The sequence below is a fragment of the Panonychus citri genome, unplaced genomic scaffold, assembly GCF_014898815.1.
Source record: "Panonychus citri isolate SS breed McGregor unplaced genomic scaffold, ASM1489881v1 Contig00142, whole genome shotgun sequence".
Taxonomy (NCBI): domain Eukaryota; kingdom Metazoa; phylum Arthropoda; class Arachnida; order Trombidiformes; family Tetranychidae; genus Panonychus; species Panonychus citri.
This window is the reverse complement of record NW_026515547.1, coordinates 223,418-244,579: the sequence shown is the minus strand read 5'-3', so window position 1 is coordinate 244,579 and position 21,162 is coordinate 223,418. Positions and strand designations below refer to the sequence as shown.

General features: G+C 33.1%; 5 protein-coding genes across 5 annotated transcripts; 2 read left to right on the top strand and 3 right to left on the bottom strand.

Annotated features, from left to right (window-relative positions):
* The first annotated feature begins 7,424 nt into the window (after window positions 1-7,424).
* LOC128396060 (sodium-dependent glucose transporter 1-like) lies at window positions 7,425-9,459 on the top strand. The gene is made up of 4 exons (XM_053356581.1): window positions 7,425-7,983; window positions 8,046-8,204; window positions 8,275-8,706; window positions 8,771-9,459. The coding sequence occupies exons 1-4, from the start codon at window positions 7,776-7,778 to the stop codon at window positions 9,319-9,321; spliced, it is 1,350 nt and encodes a 449-aa protein (XP_053212556.1). The 5' UTR covers window positions 7,425-7,775; the 3' UTR covers window positions 9,322-9,459.
* Window positions 9,460-9,934: 475 nt separating this feature from the next.
* LOC128395945 (sialin-like) lies at window positions 9,935-12,111 on the top strand. The gene is made up of 5 exons (XM_053356440.1): window positions 9,935-10,429; window positions 10,518-11,057; window positions 11,119-11,398; window positions 11,463-11,704; window positions 11,783-12,111. Exons 1-5 carry the CDS (start codon window positions 10,136-10,138, stop codon window positions 12,008-12,010), a joined length of 1,584 nt encoding a protein of 527 aa, XP_053212415.1. The 5' UTR covers window positions 9,935-10,135; the 3' UTR covers window positions 12,011-12,111.
* A 519-nt stretch (window positions 12,112-12,630) lies between these two features.
* Window positions 12,631-14,487, bottom strand: LOC128395946 (sodium-dependent glucose transporter 1-like). The gene is made up of 4 exons (XM_053356441.1): window positions 14,124-14,487; window positions 13,899-14,057; window positions 13,277-13,753; window positions 12,631-13,171 (listed from the first exon to the last, which is right to left on the bottom strand). Exons 1-4 carry the CDS (start codon window positions 14,329-14,331, stop codon window positions 12,657-12,659), a joined length of 1,359 nt encoding a protein of 452 aa, XP_053212416.1. The 5' UTR covers window positions 14,332-14,487; the 3' UTR covers window positions 12,631-12,656.
* Window positions 14,488-17,080: 2,593 nt separating this feature from the next.
* Window positions 17,081-19,003, bottom strand: LOC128395988 (4-galactosyl-N-acetylglucosaminide 3-alpha-L-fucosyltransferase FUT6-like). The gene has a single exon (XM_053356486.1). It carries the CDS (start codon window positions 18,539-18,541, stop codon window positions 17,306-17,308), a length of 1,236 nt encoding a protein of 411 aa, XP_053212461.1. The 5' UTR covers window positions 18,542-19,003; the 3' UTR covers window positions 17,081-17,305.
* A 14-nt stretch (window positions 19,004-19,017) lies between these two features.
* On the bottom strand, window positions 19,018-20,147 carry LOC128395989 (uncharacterized). Its single transcript, XM_053356487.1, has 3 exons — window positions 19,968-20,147; window positions 19,536-19,844; window positions 19,018-19,433 (listed from the first exon to the last, which is right to left on the bottom strand). The coding sequence occupies exons 1-3, from the start codon at window positions 20,032-20,034 to the stop codon at window positions 19,141-19,143; spliced, it is 669 nt and encodes a 222-aa protein (XP_053212462.1). The 5' UTR covers window positions 20,035-20,147; the 3' UTR covers window positions 19,018-19,140.
* Window positions 20,148-21,162: the final 1,015 nt, after the last annotated feature.

Here is a 21,162-nt window from a genome sequence, read left to right as displayed (position 1 = left end):
TAGTGGATAAAAAAACGCCCTGTATAACAATTAAATTGATGATATAGTCATCTTTTCACCTTGTTAAGCGAGTCACATTAAACATATGTGAATCGGAAGATTCTTAAATCACCTTATAATAACTAAATATTAAATCACCATCACAATTATATAATAAAACTCAGACTTAAAGTTGAAAGTTGATTAAGAGAAGAGGGAAGTGGTACTGACGAAACAATACAATGTTTCAATACATTGATACTATAACGATGAAGGTGATCATGGTCAGTGCATCATGATCACCTTCTAGAACATTCTAATTATTAAATCAATTCATCATGTTATTTTTTATATACAGTAAACTACCAGATAATGAGACAAATTTTTTCAACGGTCCCTAATCACGACTTTTCTCTTTCTTTCTCTTTCTTTTCCGTTGTCATCACAATTACGACAACGTCGTCACGGCAATGGACACTTCGTAAGAATAGCTTATTTACACAGCAGTCTCATTATCTGGTAGTTTACTGTATTTGATTTTATCTCGTCATGAGGATTTCGATGATATGCGTTTTCTCTATTTTAATGGTCATTGTTGTCCCTGGTAAGTATTCTTTGTTTCATTTATTGAATAAATTTTTCCAACTAAGTTCCCTCCATAGCTCCCTCAGGATTTGTTTCACTTTTTTCTATAGATTCAGATAGTCAAATTTTTTTGTGTCACAAATGCTTTGACGGAACCCATACCTCCACCTATCGTTTTCGAAAATATATTATTTCGAAATTAGCGTAAATTTTAATTTTCTTTTTTCTTTTAATTTTCTTTTCAAAGTTGTCGAAGGCGGGAAGACTGGAGATAGGGCCAGTCGAGATAATTTGATTTGGCGGAGCAAAAGGGTGCAAAAACAGGCATGTGCTAGGATGAAAACGACTGGTAAAGCAGATATCATGATGGCTGATTTAACGAGTGATTCTGATTCTGACAATAGTTACGGTTTGGCTAAATCACCAATAGTGGTACCTTCACCAGCACGCAACGAACCCGGAATATGAAGGAATCACTGAGGAGGAAGGATGGAGATAATCATGGTGATGTTAATGATAATGGTGGTGATGAAAATGTTGGTGATGAAAATGTTGGTGATGATAATGACGATTTTGGTGACTATCCAGGTAATATTTCTGATAGTGGTAACTCATTTGTATCCGGATCGTGTGGTAAAAAAGGAAAAGGCAAAAAGAAACAGAAGAAAGGTGTTCCTCTTAAGCTACCGTTACGTATACGTAAAGAATTGATGGAACAGCCATCCTGTATTTTAATCGTTGGATTGAACGTGAGGATGGTGAGGAAGAGCTTTGATTCTATTGGGGTAATGGGGCAGCTAGACTCAGCCGTTTTGACAATCCAAAAATAGATTTGAACGATTTTCAAAATATACATTTGAAGAGCATCGTACTTCTTTGAAGGAGTGACCAGCAAATGCAGAAGGATTATCTGTAGAGTCGTTGGAGAAGAAGGCGATTGAATTCATTAGGTGCATCCATTTGCTTTTATCTGTAATTACTGTGGGGTCACTTATTATAAGATGATGGATATGGAAAGGCATGTTTGCGAAAAAAAGACTTTCTACAGAAACTTCTTATAAGAAGGCTTGTTCTACTAGATGCAGAGAAGAAGGTCTGAATAGGAAAAGTATTGGAACCACAGCATTTCCTAAGAAATTTCCATGATGCGATGTAATTTGTCAAGATCCGGATTTGGTCGATGATAATGGTGACTTTACTGTTTCTGAAGCAATACGACTGGATTACGAAAATTACATGGTTGGTCGTTCTTCACAAGATTTATCGAGAAGACGTGGAAGACCAAGAAGAAATTCGATTTTGGCTCGAAGGAAATGCTATTATTTACTTCTTTGTTATTTACTTCTTTCTTTTTCGTATTTCTTATTACAATGAGTGAAATTTATAAATTAATGAACAATTTATTAGATTGTGAAGAACTTTCCGAACTCATTATATCCCTTAAACGATCTTCTGAAAACTACAATAATTCTTTGTCTCCCGATTAGTGGAGTGAAATACTTTTGACAAATTAATGAATTTGGTAAGACTTCGGATTAGGTCCGCACGTTTAGAGACCTGATATTTTTGTACATATAGCTCATGTCAAACTACAGTCAAGCTCAAAAGTTTGGAAACGATAGAAATGATTTGATTAAACTCGAACCAATCAGAATTAATTTCTGATTTTTACCAATAATATTAACCAGAGTTAGTTAATTAATTTTGCAAAATTTGATGAAAAAATATTTAAATTTAAATGAGTTATAAAAAGATAAAGATCATTACGTTGTCGATCATTGGATCATAAATTTGGAAACATTAAATTATTTTATTAATAAGGACTTAATAATCAGTTTAACCTCCATTCCTTTGAATAACTGTGCTCATGCGATCTTCCATTGACGCTACTAAGCTTTGTGTCAATGTCGCAGGTACTTCAGCCCACGATTCAACGATCGCGTTTTTCAAGCTCGAAATGTTCGAAAATTGTCTCCCGTGACCATAAACTTTTCGAACTAAATATCCCCAAAGATTTTCTATGGGGTTGAGATCGGGACTACAGGCTGGCCAAGGCAAAACCTCAACCGAATTGGCCTCAAACCACCTCCGAGTTGAATCAGATCGATGGATGGGAGCATTATCTTGCTGAAAAAGATATTCACCTGTAGTAATCAATGGCCCATTAGGTAACAAATGCTCAGCAAGAATATCCTGATAATGATCCGAATTCATTTTGGGCAAACAAAATACCATAGGCAATGTTCCCGCCATTGAAAAGCCAGACCAAGTCATTACTGAACCACCTCCCATCTGACGGCGAGAAAAAATGGCCTTTTCAGTTCTGATATCATGCCAATAAGACCTAATACCATCAGGACCATCCAAATTCCACTTTTTTTCATCGCTAAATATTATCGATGCCCATTTTTCTGGTGTAAAACAAACACACTCTTTAGCGAAAGCCAAACGATTAACTTTGTGTCGCTCAGTCAGCTGAGGACCTGAACGAAATTTGGTGTAAATAATATTAGGATCAGAATGCAACCTCCTCTTCACAGTACTGACACTACAGTCCAAAGAAAGTTCATCCTTAATCTGATTAGCGCTCATTTTATTCCGAGTCGCTAATTGAACAATTTGATTATTCTGCCTATTAGTGGTCACTTTTGGTCTACCAGATCTTTTTTTATTCCCATGGTTTTCAGGGTCTGAGAGAAACTTAGAGATGACCGATTTCGACCTACCAATGGCTTGACCAATCTTAGATAGTGACCAGTCCGGGTGAATTTGTTTTAATAATTTGATCTGACTTTTCTCTTCAACCGTAAGCTCTTTACCTGAACCCATTATTCTAACATATTGTGAGGAGGTAAATTTGATTAAGAGGAATTCCTTTGCTCTTTATTCGGTGTAGAAAGATTTAAAACAATATCTCGACTGGTGGATGGTGTATCAACATGTAGGATAGGATTTTCTCCAGTATCTAAGCATTCATGGGTTATGATGTATAAATTTATCACTTCGTTGAAAGTCAAACCTGAAAATATAAGTTGTTGCATAAACTCAATTTGTTGATTACTAAACCTCATCGCTAAGTTCCAGATCAGCCAATTCGTCGTCCAGTATTAGTTCCAGAAACCAGTCTTCCGGTCCAGTTATCGATAGGTGATGCAAGATCAGTAGATCAATTATTTCTTGTATGGCTCCTTGAATCTGGATTACTACCGCTGTTAACTCTCTTAAGTGTTTTCCTATGGACATTCGAGTTTTGCAGCTTAGATCAATTTGATACCGTTTGTTTCGCCTGGAACCTAAAACTATCTGTAGTTGCGAGGGTACTTACGTTGACCTTAGTAAAAGATTTCGATAGTTCTAGTAGCGATAATGATTTGTAAACTCTTGACCTTCGATGAAAAGTTTTATTATGTCTGGTATAGTGATTGGTTAATATAGGGTTATAATCAGTGCAACTTGGGATTAATAATAGTCAGAAGGATGGTAAAGTACCGTGCCAAGAAGATACTCTCAAGATAAACGTTGTCTCGATGAAACTGTTATCCTTGAGGCAGAATTTTAGCGTAACAGAGGTTACGACTGGTGATGAAAAGTACATATTCAAGTTCAGCGGCGATTCTTATGGCGAAGTATCGTAGACTAAAGTTTACTGATTATTGGTAAGATATGATTATGATTTTGAATAAAAGGTAAAAGGTGTGTTGATATGGTTAAAGGGCAAAATAAATTTCCAATAGAGGTGTAAATAATGGTAAAGGTTCGGATGGCAATAGATAAGGAGTTGGTAAATGGTTATGGTCAAGGTGAAGGATCGAAGGTGATGATCTAAAACTAAGTCGACCAGGTGACTTAAGGTAATAGATCAATGGTACAAGTACATAGCATGCAAAGGTTATGGATAAGGTGAAGGATCAATTGGTACAAAAAGAATAAAAGAAAAACACTCAAAAGCCTAAGGCTTACCTTGTTGATGATCCTGATACGGGTCAGTCTGAGAGGGAGCTGAGCGGCGGCTTAGCAGCAAAGTAGGTTCTGGGGAGCACCGTGATGGAGGTAACGGCGAAACTGGGAAACTGGGGAAACACAAAGGTTGTGGTAACGGCGAAACTTGGGAACTGGGAAAACACAAAGATGGTGGCGCACACTATTTATTTAATATATTTAAATAAAACTTCTTAAAAATACTTCTTAAGAGAAGTGTCACACACAGAGAGAGAGAGAAACAACAAAGTGTTGATGTTGCTGGTGTAAATGTTGAACTGTAACTGACTTCGCCACCTCTTACTTTCTCTCTTTCTCTTTTATAGCCAACTCGGCCCATTGCGAAAGAGAAAAGACAGAGGAAAGAGAGATGATTGGCCCTCCGACAAAGAGAAAGAAAGAGTCTCTTTCTTATGGCCCCAAAGTTAATTGGATGTGATCTTAAACTTTTCCTGCTTTTCCCTAGAGAGATGGTCATTTATTATATCCACCTTTCTTAGTGCTTTCTCTCCTTTCCAAAAGTAATTTAGATTCTTTCTTAATGCAGGAGGAGAAAAAGTCATAAAGATACTAATTTCCCTGGAGAGAGGAGGAGTAAAGATACATACATTTACTTCTCCTCCCTTGTCAGTGTAAATCAAAATTAATAGGTTTTGGGAGGAAAAACTCCCCGTAAAGTAAAAGTGATAAAATAATAGCATTGGGGTGAGGAGGAAGGTTATGCTACCTTTGACCATGCTGATATCTTGTTATCTAAGTTTTATCCTCACAATATGAAAAATCTAATTAATTATAATATTTCGAAGAAAATTTATCAAATTGATCAGTTACCTTTTTAGAGGTTCGATTTCAAAACATTTCCAAACTTATGAACCAATCAAAAACAACGACAATTAACTAATTACTTAATTTAATTCAGTTGGTAAGTGATGAGCACATTGATTTGTTTGTAAACAATTAACCCCCCTGAGACCTAATTGTTACCTTGGTTTGGTTTTGTTACCTTTAATTGTAACTAAGTTACATCAAATTGTTAACCGTTTTCAAACTTTTGAGCTTGACTGTACATATTACGTGTGAGTGTGGAATTAAGGAAGTTAATTGAAGGTGATTATGTGTAAGTTTATGATTTCTGGATGAGGGTTTTATCCAAAGGCAACAAATCTAAAAGAATTTTTAAATTAATGAGTCGATGAAAACACAAAGAAAATCAGGGTGTGGCACTTTCTTGATTGTTGTCAGGCCAAAACTGTTAGTACAAACACAGATAAAACAAAGATGTTTCACACAAGATGATCACAAATTTCACTGTTAAGAGATGATTATAAAATTTCATAAAGAATTAATTTGTCAGAAGAAACACAAGTACTGGAGGCTTTCAATTGAAAGCTCTCGGTGGGACCTCCATTTTGTCACAAAATTAATAATAAAGAAAAAGGATGAATAAATGATAGAAGATGATTGAAGGTGAATAAGGTGAGAGAGAAAACAATAAACATTAATTCATCCAAACAAAACTTTAATTAAACCTAAAACAAAATAATCGACGAAGCACAAATAGAAAATAAATTGAAACCAAACTTTTGTTCAAACAAACTGTTGTTGATGTATTTTCACTCTGAACTCTCTTTCTTTCTTTTTCTCTTTTATCCTCAAAACCGGACAAGGGAAGGGGAGGGGAACATGCGTTTAAGGTCATGGCAGATGGTTACTCAGATAAAGGTCATAATTTAACATTAGGGTCTGACATTAATGATCGTAAGTCCAGGGTCTGACAATAAATTATCATAAAATTTGACAGGTTTGACTAAAATGAGGGTAATTTATGAGATTAATCTTTATCTTTGTGTTCACTATTTTACCTTATTTGATGTTCTTAAAGTTAAAATGATTTAACCTTAATCTCAATTCTGAATGCTCATCCATTTACTTTTCTTGGAAAAATTAAGTTTAATTACTAAATTTTTATACCTTTTCCCAGGCCTTACAATATTCTTTATTCCTTGGACTCACTGGTGTTTCTTCTCCATGTGTGCAGCAAAATTCTATTTTCTCGTAGTATTTATCACTAGCTACTAATCCCCACCTTTGACCATTTTCATCAATGAACATCTCTTCGATGTCAACATCAAAATCGGCACCATTATAGTGAACAGATTGCTGTTAAAATATATCAAAATCTAATATTAATAACTAAACTTTGAGTAAAAATCATATTAAATAACTTACTTTATAAGTCTTTCAATTTGATCCGGAAGCCATTGTGATGAGAAAGTATCAATAACACAGTGATGAGAACAATTGGAAATAGTTAGAAAAACAACAAAAAAATTTAAGTTGAAAAGTAAAAATTTCACTTGAGAATGATCATGTCTCTAATGGTTAGCCTTCACTCACCATCTCACTCACCATCTCACTCACCATCTCACTCACCATCTCACTCACCATCTCACTCACCATCTCACTCACCATCTCACTCACCATCTCACTCACCATCTCACTCACCATCTCACTCACCATCTCACTCACCATCTCACTCACCATCTCACTCACCATCTCAATCACTTTCTCTCACTGTCAACAATAAACAAAAAAAGGATTTTAATATTCTTAAAAATAAAAGGTTTTAATATCTTAGTCAAAGCAAATACTTTAATCTGTTTATTTTTGCTTTGTTTTGGTTTGTTTTGGTTTATTTTGTGATTTTCTGTTTTCTTTTGGTTAATTTTGGTCGTTTTGGTAATTTAGTCTAACTCTGAGTCGAGTATAAACTCAATAATCAAGTAAAATCTTCACTTAATTTTTAGATTAGTTTTTCTTAGTATTCATTAGATGTCTCAGACTTTACCTCTTTCTTCAACAGAGAATTGAATTAATCAGCTAATCTTGGATGAAATTTTTCTGAGTACAAACATTATCAGTAGATTATATTAAGTGGTAGGTGATATTTTATTATGATCTAAATCAGAAGAAAACATGTTAATGTAAAATATTGTTATTAGACTCAAAGTGTGAATTCAGATTGGTTTTAATCGGTTTGTATGTAAGATATGAAAAAAATGGTTGATCTTACAAAATGGTTGTTAGTAAATTATCTTGGAAAGTTATAAAAGTAATTATAAAGTTCCATATAAAAGAAGGGTGAATAGTTTTTATTTCTTTTCATTGTGTTGAATTCATGGCAATCAAACAGTTTTACTATTCGAGGATTTGATTGAATCGACAGGACGAAGATGCAGTTAACTAATTCATCTGATAGCCATAGAGTAAAACTTATAAAAACTTTGCTCTGTGTAATATCATTTCTGGGTCTCGGTGGATGTAACACTTTACTTGGGTCCTCTTTACTTGATCTTCAGATCAGAATTAGTGAATCTTTCGCCGTCACATCGAACCTGGTTCCAGCGCGATCCATTGGGTATCTTATCGGAGGAATTGCATGTAAGCTAATTGTTTCATTTACATATTTAATATCTTATTAATCTCATTAATTCAATTTGTAGCTGGTTTAATTGATCGATTCTTAGGACCAAATATGATACTCTTTATATCCAATTTTATCGCTGGTGCAGCGATTGCGATCGCTCCTTGGTTCAAATCTTTTTACTTTGTTTATTCATTCATTTTACTCTCAGGATTCGCTCAGGGTATTTTCGACATAGGTGAGTAAAGGAATTACAGTTATTTCAACAACTGTTTGACCAATTCAATTTTCGAGTAATTTTCTTTCAGTTTGTAATACTTACATTCTTAGAATCTGGAAGGACAGTAAATCTCTATCGAATTATGTTCAAGTTCTTCACGGGGCCTTTGGTGTCGGTGCTTTGATAACTCCACTAATTAGTCAACCATTTTTACTTCCTCTAAATGATGATGATTCTAGTGATGGTGTTACTATTACAAAGACAGATAACATTACCATTCAGGGAAATTACACTCCGAATGATGTTAAAGTTCAGTGGGCATTTCTCTCTATCACAGCTTTGCAGTTTATCTCATCGGTTGGATTCTTAATATTTCATTTCAAAGATAAAACAAAACAACAGACCATCGATACAAATGAAGAGGATATTGATGATCAACCAAAGAAATGGAAAATCTATGTTGGCGTTGGATTAATGGCACTTTTTGCTAATACAACCTTCGGTATCTCAGTTCTAGTTGGTATGAATTAGCTTATAACTGATAATCGTATCAAAACTGACTTTCGTTTCCCACTATTTTCTAGGTTCATTAGCTCCTGCATACGTTGTAAAATCTGATTTACACATGAGTAAAGCTACTGGAGCTTCATTGGTAACAGTATTTTGGGTGGTTATAACCGCTTACAAAGTCTTTTTCGTTGTCATATCGAACTTCATTGGAGACAAATACTTGATATTATTTAGCTATTGTAGCGAATTAGCAGCGATATTCGTTCTGATTCCTCATGCAGGTTATAATCGGTTATGTATATGGATTGGATTGACTTTTGTGGGCATTGGATACGCTTCTCTATTCACAGTCACGTTAAGTAAATTACAAAAGTATTTTATTCTCACAAATGCTTTAGCTTCATTTATTTTCATCAATGGATCAATTGGTGAAGCTATTCATCCATGGATAGCATCTAAACTAATGGATACCAAGCCAGTTTCTTTCGTCTATTACCTTGCTATGGTCTCGTTCTTGAATACTTCCATATGTATAATACTGCCAATCATATGTGATAAAATATTTGCATCTGAAAAGAAACGCACTTACACCCGAACATCATCAATACGATCTTGGACAAGATAAAAGCCTTAAAGCTTAACTAATAAAGATTTTTGTACAATCAAGTTCGTAGAATAATATTGTGCCAATATTGTATTATTTGCGTTTTGTACTTACTATTAATAAAATTGATCACTTATCAAATGCTAAAAATTATGTTTTCACTATTTAATATTAAATTGATTACGATTGCAAGTAATTAAGGGAAGAGAAATGATTGATTCTCTTGACAATATTAAATAATATCTATTGGAAATACATGGAAGTTTATTGATCAATGAAATCGAACTCATTTTAACATTAAAACATTTGGTGAAACACTCATATTATGAATCAATTAGTTAACACGTGTAACTGAATTAACATTTACTATCACTAGAAAGTTTTGCACAATTAGACTGACGATGATAATTTACTCATTGAATGACAGCCTTGTCATTCAATTATTAATCGTCACTAAAATTGATAGTTGTTCACTTTTGTTGTGAGTTGTTAAGATGAACGAGTAGTAATTAACTTTTAATTTGTTATCAAAGTAATTAACAACCAGTTGTTACTAGTTGATTAAAAGAAACTAGGTAATATATTTATCTTGTTTTCTTATAATGTCAAGTGTAAATATTAATCAAATTATAACAAAAGTTTGTGAAAATCTATTCATTTATATTATTTGGATTAAATTATGAAAATGTTTGTTTGTTGTTCCCAATTCTGATTTTTTCTGATCAACTAATAAATAAATTGACACTTTCTATATATAAATTTAACTTGTTTCCTTCATCTTCATTCATCTTAGTTGGTTGATTCCTATTAAGTTAATCAAATATACAAGAAAATAATGTCATTTAATAGTCAGCGATCTAATTATGAAATTAAAGTTACCCCAACTCTTCATCCTATCCATGAATCAAATAATGATAACAATTCGAAGCCATGTTTTCCCATTCGATATTATATCGCTTTTGTCTCTTCGATAACAATGGCCATTATGTTTGCCGTTCGAAATTGTCTAACTGTTGCAATCGTTTCAATGACTTATGATGAGGTGACGGAATCAATCAATGGAAGTTCGTTGTTAACATCTCTCAATGGTGGAAATGATTCTGTGGTTATTAAACCGCTAACCGAAAAGGTGAATATTCACCAATATTGGTGAAAATTATGTAATTAGTTGTACGTGTTAATCAATTTGATTTTATTACGAATTTGTTTTCATTTAGTTTCACTGGACTGCAAGTCAAGAGGGTGTCGTTCTTGGGGCCTATTTCTATGGTTATGCAGCATTTCAAATAATAACCGGAGTTTTAGCTGATAAATTTGATGTTGTTCGTATGAATATTATTAGCACCGTTATTGTGTCAGTTTTAACGGCACTTATTCCAATGGCAGCTCGTGCCGGTGTCATTTATATCTCAATCGCTCGGATAATTATTGGTATATTTCATGCACCAACAATCGCGTTAATATTAGTTTTAGCCAGTAAATGGTTCCCTCCGGACGAGGTTGTTTTACCGATTTGTTTACTTAACTTTGGTTGTAACATTGGTACTGCTGCGGCTATGCCATTCACCGCTTGGCTTTGTAATCAAGTTCAATGGGGAGGATGGCCAATGGTCTTTTACTCGATGGCGGTAATTAATATGATCATCCCTGTATTGTGGTTTGCAACAGTAACACCAACACCTGATAATCATCCATTTATATCAGAATATGAAAAGGATTATATTAATAGTGCTAATTCAAACATTGGTCAAATCAAGGTTAGAAAATGTAATTTAAATGCCAATTTGGAAACTTCACTCGTTTGGATTCATTTTTCAGATGAAAGTTCCCTGGTTATCGATTTTAAGTTCAGTCAAAATCTGGTCAATTATCACTGTGAAAGGTTGTCTTGCGATTGGTTACATGGTGATAAACACGAAAATCCCTGCATATCTTGAGTCTCAACTTGGAATGGATCTTTCCAGTAACGGTACATTCAACTCGTTAATTTATATCGCACTCGGTTTTTCCAATCTGGTGACTGGACCTTTTTTCAAGTATCTTATTAGCAAAGGTTACGTGTCCAGGACAGTGGCTCGAAAAATCGCTGAAAGTATTAGTAAGTTCACGAATTGAAAGGTACAATCGAAATTCTAAAAATCAATATTTTTACACCATTTTAGCGGTTTTCCTTCCGGCTATCGCTCTGGCTTCAATCCCTTTCGTTGGGAAAGATGTAACTGTGATCAAAGTTCTTTTAATTGTATCGGTGTTTTTCATGGGATTTCAATCAGCTGGTGATTGGCCAATAGTTTCCGAAGTAGCCCCTGATTTAGCTGGAAGTGTTTTTGGCATTTGTAATACCATTGGAGCGGCAGCGGGATTCATTTCACCCTTGATCATTGGAGGTTTACTTGATAGTGGAGTTAGTATCTGATTTAATGATTCGCTTAATATCATAAATTATTCTGAAAATATTCAATTTTTTCTTTGTTTTTCATAGTTACCGAGCAATCAAGCTTGGACGATAGTATTTTTCATTGGTGCTGGTGCCATGATCTTCGGAGGGTTAGTATTCATAATATTTGCTAATACTGACCCAGAACCCTGGGGAATTGCTCCTTCAAGATCAACCGATAATCTAGCAACTGTCTTCGAAACTCATAAGAAGCACAAACATCACAAGGTTCGTGTTCATCCCGTTTTCAGCCGACAAACATCAGTCGCTTAAACCAAACTGTAATCCAGTAATAAACTTTCAACTGATCAATAAACTTACATGGATATCAAATAATAGATACATGATATTCAATATTTTAAGCATTTGAGAAATTATTAATATATAATAAATCATGGAAGAGGAAAATAATCCAAGTTTGGCTCACCCAGAATATTAATAATATAATAAAATAGCTCAACGGGAATCAATTAAGATTAATGTAACGAAATAATGTAAATTTATATCAAAAGTGTCAATTTCAATTTTTCATTAGTTGATGGATAAAATTAGAATGGGAAAAAAACAAAATTTTATTTAAAATAATTTTTCTGATCAGAAAACTTCATTAAATTTACTATTGAATAGATCTCCTTTCACAATTACAATTGTAACATACAATTAGACTTACACGTGAATAATTTACGCATTGAATGGCAAGGGAAACTTATTTATCGTCACCAAAAGTGCAGTGCTGGTTGTTGGATAATGATGGAGAAGTAGTAATTACTTAATTAAATTCATTATCTCATCTTTATACTCAAAGTAATCAACAACCAGTAGCTTCTAGTTGATACAAAGAAAGTTTTATCTCTCTCTCTCTTTATCTATGTCGAGTGTAATTAGCTGACAAATTGTATTAAACGTTTATAAAAATTGATTAATTTATATTATTTGGATTATTAAAAAGCTTATTACAAAGATGAGGTAGAAAAAAGTTAAGTATAACATAAAAAACACACATACCTGAAAGGTAGTATACAAAAAATTGAGGAAAACCCTCCATGAATTTAGCTACTAACCAGGGGTGAATTGATTCACCGATACAACCATTCATGAAGATGAATGAAGCCAATCTACCAGAGATTGGAAAATATTTTTGTAATAATGCAAATGATACAGAAAATGTTGGTGAATAGCCAATTCCAAGTAGCACAAATGATGACCAGGTAAAATATTGATTATAAGCAGCTTGTGGAACCATTAATCCCACAGAGACGAGAATTAAAAGTAAATTGATTAACATTAATCGCCGCTGATTAAAATAGAGTGTTAATGGAATAAAAATAATTCGATAAAAACAAAACATAGTCCAAAAAACGGTCACCAATAATGCGGCGGTTGATTTACTCATCCTTAGGTCAGATTTTACCGCGAACGCAGGTCCAAGTGATCCTAAGAGATTTTTTTTTATCGAATCAATCAAAATATCAAATATCCGAAAAATATTATATCAGAACAAGTTATCAATCACTATTATTAATATGAATCGATACTCACCTACGGTTGTGGTAAATCCGAATGAGATATTTGCAATAAGCATCATCGGTATAATAGCAACATACTTTTTCCAAGGTTTCTCATTATGATAAGATGATTGATCAGATTTCATTGGATCGTTTGAACTTGTTTCAGGTTCGTTTTCGTTTTTGGGAGTAACATGAGATTCCAATCGTTTATCTTTAAAATAGAAAACAACATAACCAATTGATATGATGCATAAGAATAGACCAGTAATCAGATATGGATATTCAATCATAACATCGTCTGGTTTGTAACCACCAAAGGGTAATGATGAAAAAGCCTGAGTTGTGTTTTCTTTCAAGTTATCGATATCATCTTCTCGTTCATATGGTAATAGAAACGGCCGAGTGATTAACGGTACAATTAAAGCTCCAACACCGAAAAACATGTGATGAACTTGAAGATAGTTGGTCGCATCTTTATCCCAAATTCTGATTATGTAAACATTACTATCTGTTGTAAGAGAGAGAGAGAGAATCGGGAATGATTTTAATCAACATGATTTGGAGATAGTTGAATAAAGATTCTTAGTTTAACCTTTGGAAAACGTGATTGTGTTGTTTTTGTCGTAGAGAGAGATAATCAATTAATATCTTACATATATCGAAAAGTCCTTGAGAAATACCGGAAAGATAAATGAAACCAGCGACAGTATAAATGGATGTGAACCAAGGAGCAAGGATCAGGAAAAATCCACCGGTGAAATTGGTGATGGCCATGATTACGTTGATATTGGTGAATTTTCCCAGAAAAGCAGCTTAACCACAGAAAAATATTATTAGATAAACACAATGAACATTTCGATATATATCTTGAAACTTACAAAATAATCCTCCCGTGATATAACCAATTGAACGAACTGGGATCAACTTTGAGGTCGTAACAAAGCTCTGTTGAATTCTGATCTGAATGTCGAGTAGAGATGAGCCAAGGAGAGTACAAACTCCTCCTAATCCCATGAAGGTGAGGAAACAGAAAATACTTTTAATCAACTTGTATCCATTTTTATCGAGATAATTTCTCAGATTCATTGTTTTTCCTCAGTTAATTAACTGTAAAAATGGATAATTAAAAACCAAAACAATTTAAAATAAACGATTGAAAAAATCTTACGTGTCACCTTAATACACAATCATATAAATGAGGTTTCTTCAAACCAAAGACATTGACTGATAAAAAGTGATAATCACTTGACAAGTAAGTCTAATTGTCATCATCATTATCATCATAATTTGATTGTTTAAATACTGATAATCTCTGTAGAAATCATGTTTCACTTGTAATCATACCTAATTCACTCTTAACAATTAACTGATTTCTTCAATTTAAAAACAGAAGCGTTTTCGATTTCGATTCTCTTTTCTTCCTACTTAAATTGCTTATAAATGGTAAAAGTTTACTTTCGAGCTCATTTCTGATTCTTAATTGGTGTGAACAGTTCATTTCACCTCAACAATTTACTCGTAATGGATTAAACTAAAAATTGGCCATGATGCTCACTATCAAAATCAATTCAAATGAACGAATTGAATTATGATTATAGTGATAATTCAACAACAACAATCAACTAGAATACAAAGATTAATCTAAATTCGTATCACTTGAAAATTTACTTAAGATTAATTGTTATTGAGATTAATGCGATTTAAACGGAATTATTTATAATTATCTTCGATCGTTGGTTAAAAAACCAAACTGATCATCATTTTATCAAAAATCAAATTAATAATCTATTGATGATTTTAAATTCAATTAGTTTATTGAGTAGAAAACAATAAATAGTAGTAGGAATATAATCAAGTTGATTGATTAACTTGTTAATTGAGATGAGAAGGAAAAAAGTTTCATGTTTTGTTTTTGTACAAAAGTTATGATTGAGAGAAAAGCTCAGTGAATGTAATAAATAATCACTGATTGTTGGAAAATTATTAAACCAAATTTACAATTTAAATTTGATGGCAATTAAATTAATTGTTACAAAATGAGAGATGACAAGAAAATTATAATACACAAATTATAAGTAAATGATGATTAAAGTTGCACATATGAAATGAGGAGTGAAAATAATGTTGATATGAATTGTGAAAGTGAATTGATTAATCGTTAATTGTGAAAATGAAATACCAATTATCATTATTAATATCAGTGAGCACTAATTTATATAATACTAATAATCTAATAGTTGAATAAATACTTTTGGTCAAGTTAATTGTGTAAATAGTTAAAGTTACAACTATTACAAGGCAATTAAAGTTAAGATAATTTGTTGATCTGATGTTGTTTCAATATTTGCTGCTATTATAATAAAGATATTGCTAATTAAAGACTGTGGACCATTAATTGTCGTTGATTGTGTTGAGGTAAATGTTAGAGAAGAGAAAAAAATAGTTAATCTAGTAAATTGTGACATTTAATGTAGTTGGTTTGTTAAGATCTTTGTACTTCCAGCTGATTATTTTTCATTCATCGAGACTCATTGATAATATGAGTAACTGATTATTGGCTTCGATGGGATAAAGATGATGAAGAAGATGATTGAGATTTTTGAATTGGCGATGTGTTGGTCACTCCTCGAGGAGATGATGATACTATGGCATCTTGAGCTGTGAAGTGTTTCGTTCGGGAAGATATCCATAAGGATTAGTGGTTATATTTACATCTTCTTGTAAATTGACACTCCGACCAGAGCCTGATGGAGATGGTTGTTGTTGATGATGATGATAGAGATGGTGATATGATTCATCTGTTTCAACGACATCATCTTACTGTCTTATTGTCCACTATGAAAGAAGCAATACACTTATGATTGGGAGCTCCTGGGAACTTACATCGATCCTTCTCGTGGCGAGTACCATTATCTTTACGTTTGAAAGGACTGTCACAATATTGACAGTAATATTTATTGGGATCACGTTCAGGATCAATTGTCAAGCAAGAAGACCATAATAACTTACGATCAGCTGCTGTTAAACCATAAGGACCTTTTGTTAAAGTTTCGGATTCGACATTGGTGATATCAGCATTTAAACTGAGCGTGTCTTTCCAGCTAACCACGCTTACATTTTCCCATTGACCCTAATTCGTTCTGACCGAACAATACCACTAATTTCATATTCCCCATCAGCACCTTGAGCAGTTTCTTTAACAGGTGAATCAGGTATTGGTTCAATATTGGTGGTCAAGCGGGGACGTTTATTTTGTTCAGGTGAAACTGAACACAAATGGGCAAAATCCTTACGAGGACACTTAACAGCAATTGGAGGTGTTGGTCTAGAATTGACAACACCAGTACTAATTTGATGACGAGTCATGATTGAAGTTGATGTGAATAAACAAAGAAACTTGGACAATAGGAAATTAAGAAAACTGTCTACAATTTCACGGAGTGAATAATGATGAAGTGGTGGAAAATGTCACGCTTCTTATACTGACCAACCCTAAATTTTAACCAATCAAAGCTCTTTGTGAGTTAAACAACAACTTTGACCCTACGAGAACTCCCGCCGGAGGATAAAAGGAGCTTAGTTTATGACCCGAGAGGCAATATAATCTTGTTAATCCTCGAGTGCAGTTGCACTTTTTACTTTAAGCCTCTTTACTAATAAAGATTATCTTCATTCTTAACCTTAATCAGTTTCAGTTTTAAGTTTCAACTAGAAAGTTGTTACAATATATCAGATAATTGTTAAAATAATTTGTTGATTTGTTAATTTGTGCTGCTTCAATATTAACATGAAGATGAATTAAATAAAAATTCGCTCAAAATTCATAAACGAAAAAAATTGTTTTTATTGTTTCATAATATGGAAAAAAATATGAACCATGTTTACTATTATTTCGAATAGCTTATAAAAATTAGAAAAGGTTAAATTGTGATTTGCAACCATTTTTTAATTGTCTTCTTAATGAGAAAGTTAGTGATTTGAGAAAAGCTGGGATAATAATAATAAGTTGTAGATAGATTTTGATTTTTAAGTGAAAATCTTTTTCTATGTCAATTCAAAATCAGATTGAACTGTCCAATGACCAGGATATCAATTGATTTATCGGAGTCCATGATACACATGATCCTTCATTGTACCACCAACTAACAAAATCTTTATCTAGATGATTACATAATACATTTGATCGTCTTAATTGATTGTGATCTTTGGTTGATGATGAAAATGAAAATCTACTTTGGGTTGATTGTTTCAATTTGGAGCATATTTGGCAGGAAAGTGTTCGATAATCGTTAGCTTTAACCGTGAATCGAGATTTCCACTCGAAATAGGAATTGTATCTTTTCTCGTCGTTTGATAGACTTCGTAATAACATTGCCAAGTCTCGAGGTGATTTAAATGAAAGCGCATCGATATACGAATGATTTGGTAAAACTGATGAATAATTGGCTCCACCGAGAACAATCGGAATGATTGTATAATTAAGAAGGTTGATTATCTTCTCAGTATAATAATCGGTACAGATTGAATTCTCGAAGGACAAGTAGTATCGATACTTTTTCTCAAAATATTCGTAACAATGTGATCCCTCGGAACGTGGACATTTAAATGGACCACATTCACCATAAATGTCAACATCGATGTAACGAGCTAACTCTTTGACATATTCATCTCTTCCCGATTCGGCCCTACAACGTGAAACCATCCAGGCCACGTTACGACTTTTCTGTGAAAAGGTAACATTAATTTTGTCTGATTCAAAAGATTCATCCTTTGGTAAAATAAATCCATATGGTGTTGGAAAGTCTGAATCAACTCGATAACTGGACCAACAATCAATGTAATTAGAGAAAGCGGTTAATTCAGATAGTCTATGTGTGTTAACTGGAGACTCTAGATGATGCAAGATCCACGTTTGACCTTGAAATTTATATTTAGGCAAATCCGTGAGATTAGTACGTCGCCAATAGAAAATTACAGCTTTTGCTTGAGCCAAGAGACTTCGATTTTGAGTGACAATACAATCACAATCTAAAGGTACATCGGTTGATCCCTGCCATGAGTCGTAAGGAGCTGTCCATAGGATGATAACCGCTGGAGAACTAGGATAAACGAATGCTGGAAATGATAATGAGACTTGGGTTGATAGAGAAGATAGATTGATATAAAAATAGGTATAATAGCAACAAAAGAGGAGACCGATGAAAACCAGAATCAATTTTTTACGTCTTTGTGATGAATGTGAATTCCGGTTTAACTGATTAATTCGTTTATTGAATAGTAATTGAACTTCATCCATTTGCTAGATAGTAAAGCTTTCGATTGGAAAAAGAAACGACCAAGGGAGAGAGAGAAAATAGACTTTGACTTGATTATGGGTCCAAAAAATGAAGAGATTAGTTGATAATCTAGATAGATAGAGTGTACATAAGTAAAAAAGATCAAAACTCGCTGCGATTATCACGATTGTTTAGAAAGTTGTTATTAGACTCAGGTAATTTATCTGAAGAGAAAGGAAAACGAGTAGAGAAAATTCATTAGGTAATATAATTAAACTAAAGATCTTTAATTACAACTTTCTCTTTCCTCTTTGTTGTCATCACAATTTACACACCGGTTTCTGGTTGTTGAATGTACATAGACGAGACTCCAAATTACAGTAAACAACCACTGGTGTTTCAATTCTGATCTAATTTATTCAGCTAATCATTTTTCTCGTTGTTGATAATATTCATATTATTAGAAGGTATTAAGCACTTGCTGATTTAGTTTCAAAAGTTTGCATAATTAAATATTTATTGAAATTGGATCATAATTATTAATGAGCGTTCACTGATTATTCAGAAATCAATCAATTGGAAATCGTAATTAATCATATGAAGTACTAATAATAATAAATTAGAAAGGTAAAAAGGCCACGAGAATATCGGCAATATTTTGATCAAGAGTATTCGATGGATTGAATCCTGGGAATTTGATTTGATTGATGTTCTTTTTAACGAAAGCATTGACAACTTCTTCCAATGAAGCCTTTGGATCTAATCCATTGAGATTGTTGAGTAAATCGTCGACCAAGGCAACAATATTTTCGTCAACCGAGTTATTCACATCGAATCCTGGAGATTGGATCTTTTTGAGAACATCGTAAAGATCTTGAAGGAGATTCATGCGAATTTTCTTTGGGATCCAATCTATTGATAATTAAAAGTATTAATAATAAAGTTAATATAGTAAAGTTTGAATAAAACTTTTCATTTCTACCCTTTGGTTTGTGAATATCAATTGATACTTACATGGAAATGGAAGTGAGTCCAAGAAAGCAGTTACAGTACAATTGAGATTGTCGACAATGGACTTGGTAGCATCGCAACCGGGAAGATTGAGTTTTCGGATTTTCGACTCTAAAATGTAAACAAGATTATCCTTACTAGTTGCAAGGGGATTCCAATCAGGTACAGTAGCTGTTTCCAATGGTGTGTCAAGAACAGTTAGAATGTTTTTCTCGAGTGAAGCGGATCCATCCCAATTAGGAATCGTCTTCTCCCAGTCCTTAACAACGGCATCAACGAGCTTCAAGAGCAATCTGTCAAATGTACTAGGTCCTGGTAGATGTAATGAGTAATAATTAATTATTTTAAAAAGAAAACAAAAAGTTTGTTGTTAGGTTAATTTAATAACAGAAAGGCAATCGTTGATAATTAAAACCAAGATTGAGGTTAACTTACCCCTTGGTACACCAGCATTGATTGCAGAGATACAGAAAAGACTAATTAAGACAAGGGAGAATTTCATTTTTATTAATTTTAAAGTTTTGATGGTTAATGTAAACACAATTAAAAGTTATTCAATTAGTTTGAAGGAAGATTAAGACTTGAATGATTTCATACTAGGTTAACATCGAGGCTTTTATACTATTAGCATATTAGTAATTTACTGGCAAGTAAACGAAAATAACTAAACTTTGATTGTTTTGATCTATCGACATTGAAAATCAAGATTAAAGACTTGATTTAATCTCAATTTGATTGCAATAATTCTCATTACGATGATAAGCAGAGAATTACGGTTCTTTTTGAAATAAATATCGATAATAATAAAAAATTCCATTGTTCATGGTGATGCAAATTCATGATAAAATCTATTACTGAGTAGATAGTAAACATCATAAGATATTTTTCATATTCTAAATATTTGGCTCTTATCGATTAGATAAATAACTTAATCAAATGGTTACATTATCTCTTGAAATAATTACGGACAATTGGTCTGTGATTCAATTAATTGTTAATCAATTATTCTATCATGAAAGCAATTTAATCGCTAAACAGAATTTGGTTGTTGTGTGACTTTTTAGTCAAAAATTGATACTTTTTAGGGCCACAAATAGGAAGTCCAAATATATTTTTCATGGTCCGATCAGTAGTTTTAGCGGAAATACAGTTCGAAATTGAAACTTCAGGTCACTTTCTCTCACCGATGGCAAGTTTGCAGAAAATGAAAATGAAAATTAGATTCGTTTTGGTAAAAAAATATGTAAATTGCTCTGGTCATAGTTTCGTCATTTTAAATAAATTGATCGCGTTTAGTCCCAAGTGTCGAGAATGATCTGAAACTAATTCTTAGGCCTGTTTCAGTATGGCGAATCGAGTACTTTTTCCTTTTTTTATTTGGTCAACATTTTCAACGAAATGAGAAAGTGGCCTTTGATCTTCGAAGCCTTATATCTCCGTAACTACAAGACTTAGAGATGTCTGAATATATCAAATCCCCACCACTTAACCAAGGCTTTAAAATGAAATAAGTTTTTGTCCTTAAAAAATTGTTATCTAGCTGAGATACTAAAAACACCAAAATGTTTTATTATTTTTCCAGGAAACGTTGGCGAGCTATTCATAGCGAAAGCAACCGATTTTCATGACC

Bases quoted from the DNA above. Each gene is read 5' to 3' on its own strand.
- LOC128396060 (XM_053356581.1), top strand. From the start codon at position 7,776: ATGCAGTTAACTAATTCATCTGATAGCCATAGAGTAAAACTTATAAAA. The intron at 7,984-8,045 runs GTAAGCTAATTG...TTCAATTTGTAG, and splicing joins TCTTATCGGAGGAATTGCAT to CTGGTTTAATTGATCGATTC. The intron at 8,707-8,770 runs GTATGAATTAGC...ACTATTTTCTAG, and splicing joins CGGTATCTCAGTTCTAGTTG to GTTCATTAGCTCCTGCATAC.
- LOC128395945 (XM_053356440.1), top strand. From the start codon at position 10,136: ATGTCATTTAATAGTCAGCGATCTAATTATGAAATTAAAGTTACCCCA. The intron at 10,430-10,517 runs GTGAATATTCAC...GTTTTCATTTAG, and splicing joins TTAAACCGCTAACCGAAAAG to TTTCACTGGACTGCAAGTCA. The intron at 11,399-11,462 runs GTAAGTTCACGA...ACACCATTTTAG, and splicing joins AAAAATCGCTGAAAGTATTA to CGGTTTTCCTTCCGGCTATC.
- LOC128395946 (XM_053356441.1), bottom strand. From the start codon at position 14,331: ATGAATCTGAGAAATTATCTCGATAAAAATGGATACAAGTTGATTAAA. The intron at 13,754-13,898 runs GTAAGATATTAA...CTCTTACAACAG, and splicing joins TCAAGGACTTTTCGATATAT to ATAGTAATGTTTACATAATC. The intron at 13,172-13,276 runs GTGAGTATCGAT...AAAATCTCTTAG, and splicing joins CGGATTTACCACAACCGTAG to GATCACTTGGACCTGCGTTC.
- LOC128395988 (XM_053356486.1), bottom strand. From the start codon at position 18,541: ATGGATGAAGTTCAATTACTATTCAATAAACGAATTAATCAGTTAAAC.
- LOC128395989 (XM_053356487.1), bottom strand. From the start codon at position 20,034: ATGAAATTCTCCCTTGTCTTAATTAGTCTTTTCTGTATCTCTGCAATC. The intron at 19,845-19,967 runs GTAAGTTAACCT...TACATCTACCAG, and splicing joins CAATGCTGGTGTACCAAGGG to GACCTAGTACATTTGACAGA. The intron at 19,434-19,535 runs GTAAGTATCAAT...AATTATCAATAG, and splicing joins GGACTCACTTCCATTTCCAT to ATTGGATCCCAAAGAAAATT.